Genomic DNA, 12,751 nt, shown 5'->3' on the forward strand with positions numbered 1-12,751 from the left:
AGCTCCCAGGCTGATTAAATAGGAGAGGCTCATTCCTGTGCTCCTGAAGATAATCGGGTTTTAAACAGGATCCGTGACATTGCCGCCTCCTCACCATCTTCTTGACACCGGAGGGCCTTCCAGGGTAATCCTTCTCCACTCAGCATGATGAAAGGAAGGGGTTTAGCCTACTCCTAATCCTGTCGTTGCTTAGAAGATAAGCTTTCTTGGCCTTCAGGCCCTCACTGTAGCTGGTTTTCTTTTATCTCATAAGCTTGTGGGGGTCACTCCCTGCAGTGAGCAAGGTGAATTTTGCAGGCTGGGAATCAACACCAAGGCACCATTAGCAACACCCAACCCCATTGCCCTGGACGCCACACCTTTGTCCAACTATTAAATATCTCCACGGACCTCCCAGGAGTTTTGCAATTGACATGCAATATTTGCTTGTTGTAGATGGGGGTGCGCTGGGGAGTGAAGGAGGAATGCAGCCCTTCACTGCCATCCACCTGAGGTCATGCGAAGTGGGAAATTCATCTCAATCCATGGGCAGTTGCTGATTCTTACGCACCCTAGAACAACGAACGGTCCTCAACCTTTGTGGCACCAGGGAGCGGTTTTGTGGAAGACAATTTTTCCATGGAACTTGGGGATCGGGGGAGATGGTTTCAGGATGAAACTGTTCCACCTCAGATCATCAGACATTTGATTCTCATAGAAAGGGTACAATCAGCCAGGCACGGTGGCTCACGCTTGTAATCCCAGCACTCTGGGAGGCCGAGGAGGGCGGATCACCTGAGGTCAGGCATTTGAGACCAGCCTGGCCAACACGGCAAAACCTTGTCTCTACTAAAAATACAAAAATTAGCCTGTCATGTTGGTGTGTGCCTGGGGTCCCAGCTACTCGGGAAGCTGAGGCAGGAAAATCACTTGAACCTGAGAGGCAGAGACAGCAGTGAGCTGAGATGGCATCACTGCACTCCAGACTAGGTGACAGAGTGAGACTCCGCCTCAAAAAAGGGGGGTACAACCTAGATTGCGTGCCTGCATAGTTCACAATAGGGTTCATGCTCCCACGAGAAGCTAATGCTGCTGCTGATTAGACAGGAGGGGGAGCTCAGGCAGTAATGGAGCAAAGGGGAGCGGATATAAATACACAGGAAGCTTCCCCATTCTCCTGCCACTCACCTCCTGCTGTGCAGGCCAGTTCCTAACAGGCCACAGACGGCTACTGACCCATGGCCCTGGGTTGGGGACCCCTGCCCTACAGGATTCAAAGAGTAACAGGCCAGGGTGTGCCTAGATGCATTCCTCCAAAACACAGCGGTTCTCAACCTTTTTGGCATGAGGGAGCAGTTCTGTGGAAGACAATTCACCACCAACAGTAAAGGCTCAGTATCAGTCCCAGTCATCTGTGTACCTGCATCTACCTGCAACACCTCCCTGCGCTCTGAGCTTCAGGGCGCACCTGCACAACTTCCAACTCCAGCCCCTGCACTTCCTTGCCTGAAACCTTTGAGGTTGCCTAAGCGATCACTCCACCCCCTGCGACTGGGGACAGGGTGCCACGGCTCATGCCTGTAATTTGAGCAGTTTGGGAGGCTGACACTGGAACATCGCTTGAGGTCAGGAGTTTAAGACCAGCCTGGGCAACATAGCTAATTTTAAAATTGGCCAGGTGCAGTGGTGCGTGGCTGTATTCTCAGCTACTCGGGAGGCTGAGGTGGGAAGATCACCTGAGCCCAAGAGATCATGGCTGCCATGAGCTCTGATCAGGCCACTGCACTCCATTCCCCAGATACGCTCCGGGGACCAGGAGGCACAGGTGCTTGGGCTCATGCTGGAATTCCCCCTGCTGTCATCATGTGCCGTGCACAGGTCACACCCCTGTACCTTCATCACTGTTGTCATCCACCAGAATGATTTCCTTCAGCAGGTGTGTGGGCGTGTGATTGACGGCACTGTGCACCGACCGCAGAATCACAGACAGGGCCTCGTTCACGAAGATGAAGATGATGGATATCTGGGGCAGGTCCTTGGAGTACTTGAGCTCCTTACACCTGAGGAAGGAGTGATTGGAAACAGAGTCAGAGGAGGGATAAAAGCTCATCCACCTCAGCTGGATACAATGAAGATTTCAGCCAGATCTTCATCCAGTCCTTCTGAGGCGTGAATCACCGGTTTCCTCTGGGCTTTTCCTTGGCTAAGAATTGAGAATGAACCATGAGGAGGAGAGCATTAACATATCCAAACCCACTTCCCCAAAATTCATCACCCGACAGAAAAGGCTCAGCGTCAGTCCCAGGCACGTCTCCCTGTATCTACCTGTCACCTCCCTGTGCCCTGAGCTTCAGGGTGCACCTGCACAACTTCTGACTCCAGCCCCTGCACTTCCTTGCCTGAAACCTTCTTTGCAGATGCCTAAGTGATTACTCCACCCCCTAAATCTCTCAACTAGAGACCACTGGGGATAGGGTGCTGTGGCTCACGCCTGTAATTTCAGCAGTTTGGGAGGCCGACGTGGGAGCAGCGCTTGAGGGCAGGAGTTTAAGACCAGCCTGGGCAACATAGCAAGATTCTGTATCTACAAAAAATTTTAAAATCAGCCAGGTGCAGTGGTGCATGTCTGTGTCCCCAGCTACTCAGGAAGCTGAGGTGGGACAATCGCTGGAGTCCGGAAGGTTGAGGCTGCCATGAGCTATGATAATGCTACTGCACTCCAGACTGAGTAACATAATGTGACACTGTTTCCAAAAAAAAAAAAAGAACGCCAGGAATTGATGTATTTGGTTGGTTCAAAAGTAATTGCATCGACCTAATACAAATAACCCAGCTCCCTCAGCTCTAGAGCAAGTTAAATGTAAATTCCCCTAGCAGGATTAAGCCCTCACCACCCACAGGTGCAGTCTTCATAACGCACCCTTTGGAGGAGGTGCCTTTCCCTCCTAGTCTCACTCCCCACTCCCTGAGTGATGCTGTCTTCACCTCCAAAATAAACTACTTACACTCAAACCTTGGCTTCAGGTTGTGTGTCTGGGGGAACCCAAATAAAGACATCTAGTGAGCCCACTAAGAATTCTGTATTATATCACACTAGAGGTTCCTGCTGTCACAGAGCTAACATTCTAGGAGAGGAAATAAAACACCGATGCCAATAAACATAGTAAAGGAAAAGGACCCTGTACCTGCAGGAGTATGCAGCCTAAGGCACACCAGCTCTTCTGCAGGCAGTCCTAGAATCTCCCTGGAAACAGGAGACAGGATGACCTGCTGATATCCCTCCCTCATAAGAGCCAGCAGTCCCTCACATGCCCGAGCGCAGAGATTAAAGGGAGGAATTCCTCTCATCCAGGCTGGACTCCAGAGCATGGAGCTTTGCCTTCTCCGAGGCTCCAGGTGATATATGAGATATTTAGTACCCGGGGAACGTGTTCTGCTTTTATCAGTCACAGGTGCACCAAGAGTCTGTCCAGGCAGCACTGGGGAATCTGATTTTATGCTTACACCTAAGCCATATGTGCTCACAGGCATGCCCCAGCTCTCACGGCTTTTACCTGTTTAGAAAAGTTTTAAGTTGTTAGCCAATCGGGGTTTTAGTTTAGATTGTGAGGTCTGGCTCCAGCCAAAGGAGATCAGACACAGCAGTAAGAATGACCCCAAATGCATAAGGGATAAATTTGTGTGTTTTCCTTTGTTCGTTGTACACTCATGGCAAGATGGCTAGTGAGAGTACCCTTCCTACAGTCCAGGAAGTAAAACAGCAAAGAGAAACAGTGTAATGGGGTCCCGAGGTATGCGCACTTTAATGCATCCTTCTCCTTGTGGGAGATGGTACGATATATAGCACAACAGGATAGGGAGCAGAATAAAGAAAACAGATGAAGCCACAGAGAGAGAGAGGAGCAGAGCTGAAGAGGGAGCAAGAAATACGGCTGTTTCTTATGCCGAGCAGCTTGGGCCATGTCGGGCCGTATTAATCATGTAGGCAATTTTCAGAAGAAAATAAAGTTTTGTTACAATATGTGTTTGTGTCTCCTGGAGGAGCTCGTCCAGGGATGCATTGATCAAGCAGCCTCGTTTTCACCATGCTGCTGCAAATCTATTCTGGGGGCTGCTAGAGAGATTACAGTGATTATTGACGGGTTCACAGGCAGTTGGCAGGAATCAGCTCATTGACTGCGTGGTAGTCCGCAAGACAAAAGTACTCCCTCCAGAGGGTCCCTCAGAGGCCCCTCAACTAGAGGTCAGCAGCCATCATGTGCCTGACAGTGTGGCAGCTGTCCCATCTCAGCTCATTCTCACCAGCTGTACACGTGTGTGTTACCAGAAAGCAGTCCTGATCCAGAACCCAAGAGAGGGTTCCTGGCCTCGCGCAAGAACGAACTTGGGGCAAGTCCATAGAATGAAATGAAAACAAGTTTACTGAGAAAGTAAAGGAATAAAGAAGGAATGGCTATTCCATAGGCAGAGCAGCTCACAGGGCTGCTGGTTGCCCAATTTTATGGTTATTTCTTGATCATCTGCTAAATAGAGGTGGATTATTCATGACTTTTCGGGAAAAAGGGTGGGCAATTCCCGGAACTGAGAGTTCCTCCCCTTTATAGACCATATAGGGTAACTTCCTGACATTGCCATGGCATTTGTAAACTGTCATCGCACTAGTGGGAGTGTCTCTTAGCATACTAATGCATTATAATCAGCGTATAATGAGCCGTGAGGACGACCAGAGGTCACTTTCATCGCCATCTTGGTTTTGGTGGATTTTGGCTAGCTTCTTTACCACATTCTTTACCTCATTCTTTTATCAGCAAGGTCTTTGTGACCTGTACCTTGCACTGACCTCCTGTCTCATCCGTGACTAAGAATGCCTTAAACCTCTCGGAAAGCAGCCCAGTAGGTCTCAGCCTTATTTTACCCAGCTGTATTCAAGATGGAGTCTCTCTGGTTCAAATACCTCTGACACACGCTGTCAGAGGCACACAGTACATCAGTACGTACCCACTGACTCTGTGCATGTCTTCCTGGGGCTGATTTCTCTGATGCTTTGCTTTTAACAGCTTTTGGATTTTGAAACTGAAAAGAAATGAGGCCAGATTGTACAGTCCTAGCACCATCTTCTCCACCCACAGGCAATGGGGTTACGCTGCAATCAAGGATGTGGTTGTAAGTCAAGCCTCTTGGCTAGGGCAGGCAACTCCCCCTGGGGAAATGGGAAATGGAGCAGCTGTGGGAAGCAGGAAAGTTCCTTTTTAATGTTTCCTTTCTTGTTAAAGAATAAGTGTGGTAATAACTTTGTTGAGCCCTATCCTGTGTAGCTGTTAGACATGCCATGCTTACAGGCACATAATACATTCTATGTCCTTGTACTTTAACCAAGCTATCTGTGCTGCACGTGCTCACAGGCATGCCCCAGCTCTCCACTGCTTTTTTCTGTTTAGAAAAGTTTTAAGTTGTTAGCCAATCGGGTTTCAGTTTAGATTGTGAGGTCTGGCTCTAGCCAGCGGAGACCAGACACAGCAGTAAGAAGACCCCAAATGCTTAAGGGATAAATGTGTCTGTTTTCCTTTGTTCATTGTACTCTCACAGCAAGATGGCTAGTGAGAATACCCTTCCTGCTGTCCAGGAAGCAAAAATTGTGTTGCTAAAAAAATCCTTTGTCTCAGTGCTCATTTTTCTTTGCAGTACTGAACATGTTTCCAACACCAGGTAAGGTGGGCAGTTGCCTGTCCCTGGGGACCAGGTGCATCCTTAGCCCGAAGCAGGCGCCAAGTTTCTGGCTCTAGGTATATTACCTCAGTCTGGGAAAAAGCCACAACCCACACCGGGACCACCTGCCCCCTCAGACTACTTCAGATATTGAGCCCAAGCCAGGGGCAGGAAGCTAGACTGACGCCTAGGGTAATCCTGACAAAGTCCCTGGTTCTCCCCAGACACATTTTCTGCCTCTCTGTTGCCCTCCTAGTCTACAAAAGCCAGGCATTGGTAGATGGGAGGCTGAGGAGGGTGGATCACTTGAGGTCAGGAGTTTGAGATCAGCCTGGCCAACATGGCAAAACCCCATCTCTATTAAAAATACAAAAATTAGCTGGGTGTGGTGGCGCATGCCTGTAGTTCCAGCTACTCAGAGGCTGAGGCAGGAGAATCGCTTGAACCCAGGAGGTGAAGGTTGCAGTGAGCCCAGATCGTGCTTAGCTGGGTGAGGTTAGAAACCTGGGTCCTGGCCAGGTATGGTGGCTCACCCCTGTAATCCCAGCACTTTGGGAAGCCAAGGTGGGCAAATCACTTGAGGTTAGGAGTTCAAGACCAGTCTGGCTAACATGGTGAAACCCCGACTCTACTAAAAATACAAAAATTCGCTGGGTGTGGTGGCGTGATAAAACAAAAAACCCTCAAAATCCATACCTGGGGGTTGCTGTGTGCTCCTCTAGCAACACCAACTTGAACCTGGACTTCAAAAATCATAAATGTCCTTTCAATAACTAGTCAGTGAGCAATGAACAATCCTTTATCTGAAAGAAGATTGGTAGCTAAAAAGCAAATTTAAGGTCTGGACCAATTTCTTTTTTTCTTTTCTTCTTCTGTTTTTTTTTTTTTTCTGGAGACAGAGTCTCTTTCTGTTGAATCTTTTGACCCAGGAGACAGAGGTCGCAGTGAGCCAAGATTGCACCACTGCACTCCAGTCTGGGCGACAGTGATACTCCATCTCAAAAAAAAGAAAGAAAGAGAGAGAGAGAGAGAGAGAGAGAGAGAGAGAGAGAGAGAGAACCAGGGTTTATAATGTCAGGGAAAATCCACACCGAGACAATGGGTCACTCAGCGCGGCTGGTTTACTTCCTGCAGGAAGGGTGCTGCTCGCTGGCAGTCTTGCTATGCATGCACACCTGAACAAAGGAGACAGGGACATTTATAACTTTCATAACCTGACGCAATCGCCCTACTGCTGTGTCCAGTTTCCATTGGCTGGAACTGACCTCACATTCTATGCTTGACCCGATTGGCTAAAAACTGGTAAATTTTCTAAAGAAGTAAAGGCAGAGGAGAAAAAAGAAAGCAGGAGGTAACTTGAGGAATGCTTAGAGAAGTGATAACATTTTCAAATGAGGAAAGGGAATAAGCTTTGACCTAAGACTTGTCAGGTCAAATATCTAGGTTAAAGTGTAAGAACTAAGAACACGGGATGCACATTTCTTTATTATGACTAACAGCTACTTTAAGATTATTAGCAAAAGCTTTAAAGTAAATTAACCTTTGAAGAAGCTATTACTTATTCATAATGAACTAAGAGGAAAGCTTTGAAGAGGAATCTTTTGTTTATTCTTTTTTCCTACATCCATTAAAATGACTACTGTAAAAACAAAAACAAAAACAAAAAACCCTGAAAATAACAAGTGTTGAAGAGGATGAGAAATTGAAACCTTTGTACACTATTGGTGGGAGGGTAGGATGTTATGGCCGCTGTGGAAAACAGGATGGTGGTCCATTAACAATAGAATTACTGTATGAGTAGCAATTCCACTTCTAGGTATATATCCAGAAGAATTGAAGCCGAGCCTTGAAGAGATACTTGTACACTCATGTTCATAGAGCATTATTCGCAGCTAAATGGTGGAAGCAATCCAGGTGTTCATCAACAGATGGACGTATAAACAAAATGTGGTATATGCAGCCAGTCTTCCTAATCCACAGGTTCTATGTTTTCATATTCAACCAACCACAGAGAAAGAATATTCCCAAAATAAAGATAAAAAATAACACAGAGCCAAACATAGCAACTCACACCTGTAGCCCTATTTGGGAGGCCAAGGTGGGAAGATTACTAGAGGCCAGGAGTTCAAGACCGCCCTGGGGAACATAGTGAGACTCCCATCTCTAAAAGTAAAAATTAGCCAGGCATGGTGGCCCATGCCTGTAGTCTCAGCTACTCAGGAGCCTGAGGTGGGAGGATTGCTTGAGCCCAGGAGTTCAGGGTTACAGTGAGCTGTGACTGCAACACTGCACTCCACTCTGGGTGACAGAGCAAGACGCAGTCTCAATAATGATAATAATGATACAAAATCATTTATTAATGATACAATTATTGACATGACATTTACACTGTATTAGGTATTATAGGTAAACTGGAGATGATTTAAAGTATATGTGAGGATGTGCATAGTTTATGTACAAATCTGATGCCACTTTATGTCAGGGACTTCCTTGAGCATCCAGGGATTTTGGTATTAAGGGGGATCTGGAGCCAATCTCTTTCAGATACCAAGGTATGACCGTATATATAAAACAGAATATTATCCAGCTTTAAAAGGGAAGGAAATTCTGCAATATACTACCACATGGATAAACTTCGGGGATTACTAGGTGAAATAAGCTAATCACAAAACACAAATCCTGCATGATTCTACCTACAGGAGTAACTAGAATGGTCAAATTCATAGACAGAAAGTAAAGAGGTTATAAGGGACAGGGAAGGGGAGAATGGGAAGTTTTTGTTATCGGGGAAAGTGTTTTTGTTATCGGGGAGGGTGTTTTTGTTTCAGACGATGAAAATGCTCCGGAGATGGGTGGTGGTGACAGTTATGTGACAAGGTGAATGTGCTTAATGCCAGCGAGTCACTTAAAAATGGTTAAGACGGTAAATTTTATGTTATGTATGCTTTAACACAATAAAAACTTGGAAAAACAAAGATATTCATTTTCTCTCTCTACCTCCCCATCGCGCCCCTGCCCAATTCCTTCTCTTTCTCCTGGAAACCCAAGTGAATGCACTGCCCTTTGGTTTGAAAAAGAAGATGACACCGGATTGCAGTGTCACACCTCATCAGAACCTTGTCATTGCAATCGTTCCTCCTGTCACCACCTCAAGAGCCTCTGACCCACACCCAGGGAGGCCCGGCAGGACCATCTGCTTCGGTTACCGCAGTGGGTCTTAAACCCCCACAGCCTGACCTGGACCACACTGACACCCAGAATGGCTGCACTTGGACCACCTTTGACTTCCATAGTCATAATCTCCCTTCACCCCAGTACTCCAGCCTCACAGTCACAAAACCCCTACTCTTAGCCATCCAGGCAGGCCCCACGCCACTTGTTTTCTTTGTTTGTTTGCTTGTTTGTTTGTTTTCTGAGACCACGTTTCACTTGTATCATCCAGGCTGCAGTGCAATGGCACAATCTCGGCTCACTGCAACCTCCACCTCCTGGGTTCAGGCAATTCTCCTGCCTCAGCCTTTTGAGTAGCTGGGATTACAGGCCTCTGCACCACGCACAGCTAATTTTTGTATTTTTAGTAGATGTGAGGTTTCACCAACTTGGCCAGGCTGGCCTCAAACTCCTGACCTCAGGTGATCCTCCTGCCTCGGCCTCCCAAAGTGCTGGGATTACAGGTGTGAGCCACCGTGCCTGGATGTTTTTGTTTTGTTTTGTTTTGAATCAATTAGCTCTTCCCTCGTTTCATGTTCATCCAGTCCAGCTGGAATCTCCGTACTTCCTTCTAACAGGCTCTTCCTGTTGCCAACCCCCAGTTCTCCTGTCCCTCTGCCTGTCTTTCCCACAAGTGCTGAAGGATCCCAGCTCTAGATGGCACCCCCACCTGCTTCTCCGCTCCTTTTCTCACACAGCTGACATTGCAGGATGCAGGACCAAGTCTCACATTCATGAGCTGCAAAGGAGACACCTCCAAGGGCTCCAGTCTTTGCTCTGCAGGTTTTATCTTTTCTTTTCTTTTCTTTTCTTTTCTTTTTTGAGACAAATTCTTGCTCTTGTCATCCAGGCTGGCATGCCACAGCTTGATATCAGCTCACTGCAGCCTCCGCCTCCCAGGTTCAAGCGATTCTCCTGCCTCAGGCTCCTGATTAGCTGGGATTACAGGCATGCACCACCACACCCAGCTAATTTTTATATTTTTAGTAGAGATGGGTTTCATCATGTTAGCCAAGCTGGTCTCCAACTCCTGACCTCAGGTGATCTGCCTGCCTCTGCCTCCCAAAGTGCTGGGATTACAGGTGTGAGTCACTGCACCTGGCCTGCTCTGCAAGTTTCTTCCTGTTCTAGGTTAGAAACCTGGATTTCATTCCCTTTCACTGTCCTCTACCTTTTGCCAAGTTCCTTGGGGCAATCTCCCTCTCTGCAAGGAATTGTGCCTCCTACTCCACAGAGAAATCAATGCCATGAGCCCAAATTTCCACATGTGTTCCACAGGTCTGTAGCATCTACAACAGCATTATCTGGGAACTTGTTAGACACAAAAATCCCTGGGACCAGGCCAGGCGTAGTGGCTCATGCCTGGAATCCCAGCACTTTGAGAGGCTGAGGTAGATGGATCACATGAGGTCAGGCATTTGAGATCAGCCTAGCCAACCTGGTGAAATCCTGTCTCTACCAAAAAATATAAAAGTTAGCTGGGCATATTGGCACGTGCCTGTAGTCCCAGCTACTCAGGAGGCTGGAGTGGGAGGATCCCTTGAGCCCGGGAGGCAGAGAATGCAGTGAGTCAATATCATGCCTCTGCACTCCAGCCTGGGTGACAGAGCGAGACCCTGCCCTTAAAAAATAAAATAAAATAAAATAAAATCCCCAGGCTCCTTCCAGACCCAGGGAATCAGAATCCCTGGAGGTAGGGCCCAGTAATCTCCCACTTATCAAGCTCTCTGGGTGGTTCCTGCGGACTGGAAATAAGAGAGGCACTTTCGTCCTGCAAGCTGACCTACCTCTCAAGCCATTCTTTGTCTCCCCCTCCTCTCTTGATGGAAGCTGAGTCCAGGAGCTCAAGGCTGCCCCTGCATCCTTACTGTGGATCCCAGCCTCCTCCCACTTCGGAGCCTTGCCTTGTCCATCACTCCTTCTTGCCTCTTTGCTCTCCCTCCACCCATCTTTTCTACTCAACTCTCTCCCATTTAAGTAAAACATTGAGTTGGTGCAGTGCCTCATGCCTGTAATCCCAGAGTTTTGGGAGGGAGAAGCAGGAGGATCGCTTGAGGCCTGGAGTTCGAGACCAGCCTGTGACAAAGCTGGTGACTTTGCGAGTGATGGGTGACAAAGCGAGATCCCATCTCTACGAAAACATTTAAAAAATTATCTGGGTGTGGTGCTGGCTACTCAGGAGGCTGAGGCAGGAGGATCACTTGAGCCCAGGAGGTCAGGGATGCTGTGAGCTATGATTACATCACTGCACTCCAGCCTGCTCAACCGAAAAAGACCCTGTCTCAAAAAAACAAACAAACAAAAAACAAAAAGCAATGATAATAAATAAGTAAATAGTCTCCTTTTCCACAGCCTCAATTGCCCTAACTACCATGTTTCCTCCCCTTCCTGTCTCCCTTCTTTACTTCTCATTCATTCCTCACTGCACCCATCGTTTGGCTCCTGTGCACACTATTCTGCTAAAACTGTTCTTGTTAAAGTTTCCAGTGACAGCTACTCTATGTGGCTAGAATGGAGGGAGCCTTCCAACCTCACCATAACTGATGATCCTTTCTGCAGGATGCAACACCTCCATCCCTCCCCCCTATATAATCGCTCTTTCCTCTCTGGTCCCGGACACTCAATATTCCTCCCCCATTCCTACCTGCGCTTTTTCTCCTGTGGGACCTTCCCTGGCTACTGGTTTTGCTGCACAGATTACCCTTTCCTTTAAATGCCCCCAATCCTCAAGCTCCTTCTTTTGCCCTTGCAGTTCTCTCTTCATAAACTGGTCCTGGGTGACCTCATGCAAGTCTATATAGCTCTGAGGACCCAGCAACTCCCAAACCTGCATCTCTAGCCTGGGCCTTCATTGAAACTTCAGCTCCCACCTGCAAATCTCCACGTGGAGAGCTCATAACTACCCCAAATTCAGCGTGCAGAAACTGAAACCTGCTCTCTTTGTATCACCCTATCTTTGCTGAAGGGCACCACCCTGTGGTGTCAGGAGTCAAATTCAAGTCATGACCCCTCAACATGCCAATCGGTCACCACCAAATCCTGCAGATTCTGCCATCTGCAGGATCTCTGTTTGACATTTGTCTCTTCTCCTCCATTTCCACCAGCTTAGTTCCAGTCCTCATCGTTACCTCCTGAATGACAACAAAAGCCACCTACCTGGTCCCTTGCCCCCAACTCCATCCCACCTACCCTACTGCTACCAGAGTGACCTCTCTGAAGTACACATGTGATCACATCACTCCTCTACTTAAAGGATCTCTTGGCCTCTCCTAATTCTAACCTTTCAGAATTAGGTTTAAATTCCTCTGCTTGGCACCCAAGTTGAGCCCAATCCATCTCTCCAACCTCATCGCCTCTCCCTGCCCTTTCTCCAGCCACTATGAATCTATAAGTATTTGTTATTTCCTAGAACTGAGAATGCTGTCTCTCAAGCCACACAAATGTTCTTTCTGCCCAACACTACCTTCTTCCTGCTAGGCACGTCCTCTGGTGTCCAGCCCCCGCCTTCCCAGAGTCCAGCCAGGTACCAGGCACTTCTCCTGTTATTTTCTGTCCCTCTGCAGGCTGCCATCACGGCACTCTTCACTCTGGTCATTCCCACCCCAAGAGCGCAGGCATTCAGTAGCTACAGTATCCTTCTTTCTTTTTTTTCTCCTTTTTTATAGATAAGGTCTTGCTTTGCCGCCAAGGCTGCAGCGCCGTGGCACAATCATAGCTTACTGCAGCCTCAACCTCCTGGGCTCAAGCAATCCTCCTGTCTCAGCCTCCCAAGGAGCTGGGACTACATACAGGCATATACCACCACCCCTGGCTGATTTTTTTGTTGTTTTTTGTAGAGATTGGATCTCACTATGTT

At 47.8% G+C, this 12,751-nt stretch overlaps 1 protein-coding gene across 2 annotated transcripts in view; it reads right to left on the bottom strand.

Moving 5' to 3' along the window:
* The window catches only part of GALNT17 (polypeptide N-acetylgalactosaminyltransferase 17), a 505,206-nt gene that overhangs the window by 266,577 nt on the left and 225,878 nt on the right, over nucleotides 1-12,751 (bottom strand). For both annotated transcript variants that reach the window (XM_032254907.1, XM_032254908.1), the window contains exon 3: nucleotides 1,873-2,039. In XM_032254907.1, coding sequence (XP_032110798.1) covers nucleotides 1,873-2,039 — 167 coding nt within the window. The remainder of the gene's footprint in view (nucleotides 1-1,872; nucleotides 2,040-12,751) is intronic.

This window comes from Sapajus apella, unplaced genomic scaffold (genome assembly GCF_009761245.1).
Source record: "Sapajus apella isolate SASKATOON/1434 unplaced genomic scaffold, GSC_monkey_1.0 scaffold88, whole genome shotgun sequence".
In the NCBI taxonomy this organism is placed as follows: Eukaryota; Metazoa; Chordata; class Mammalia; order Primates; family Cebidae; genus Sapajus; species Sapajus apella.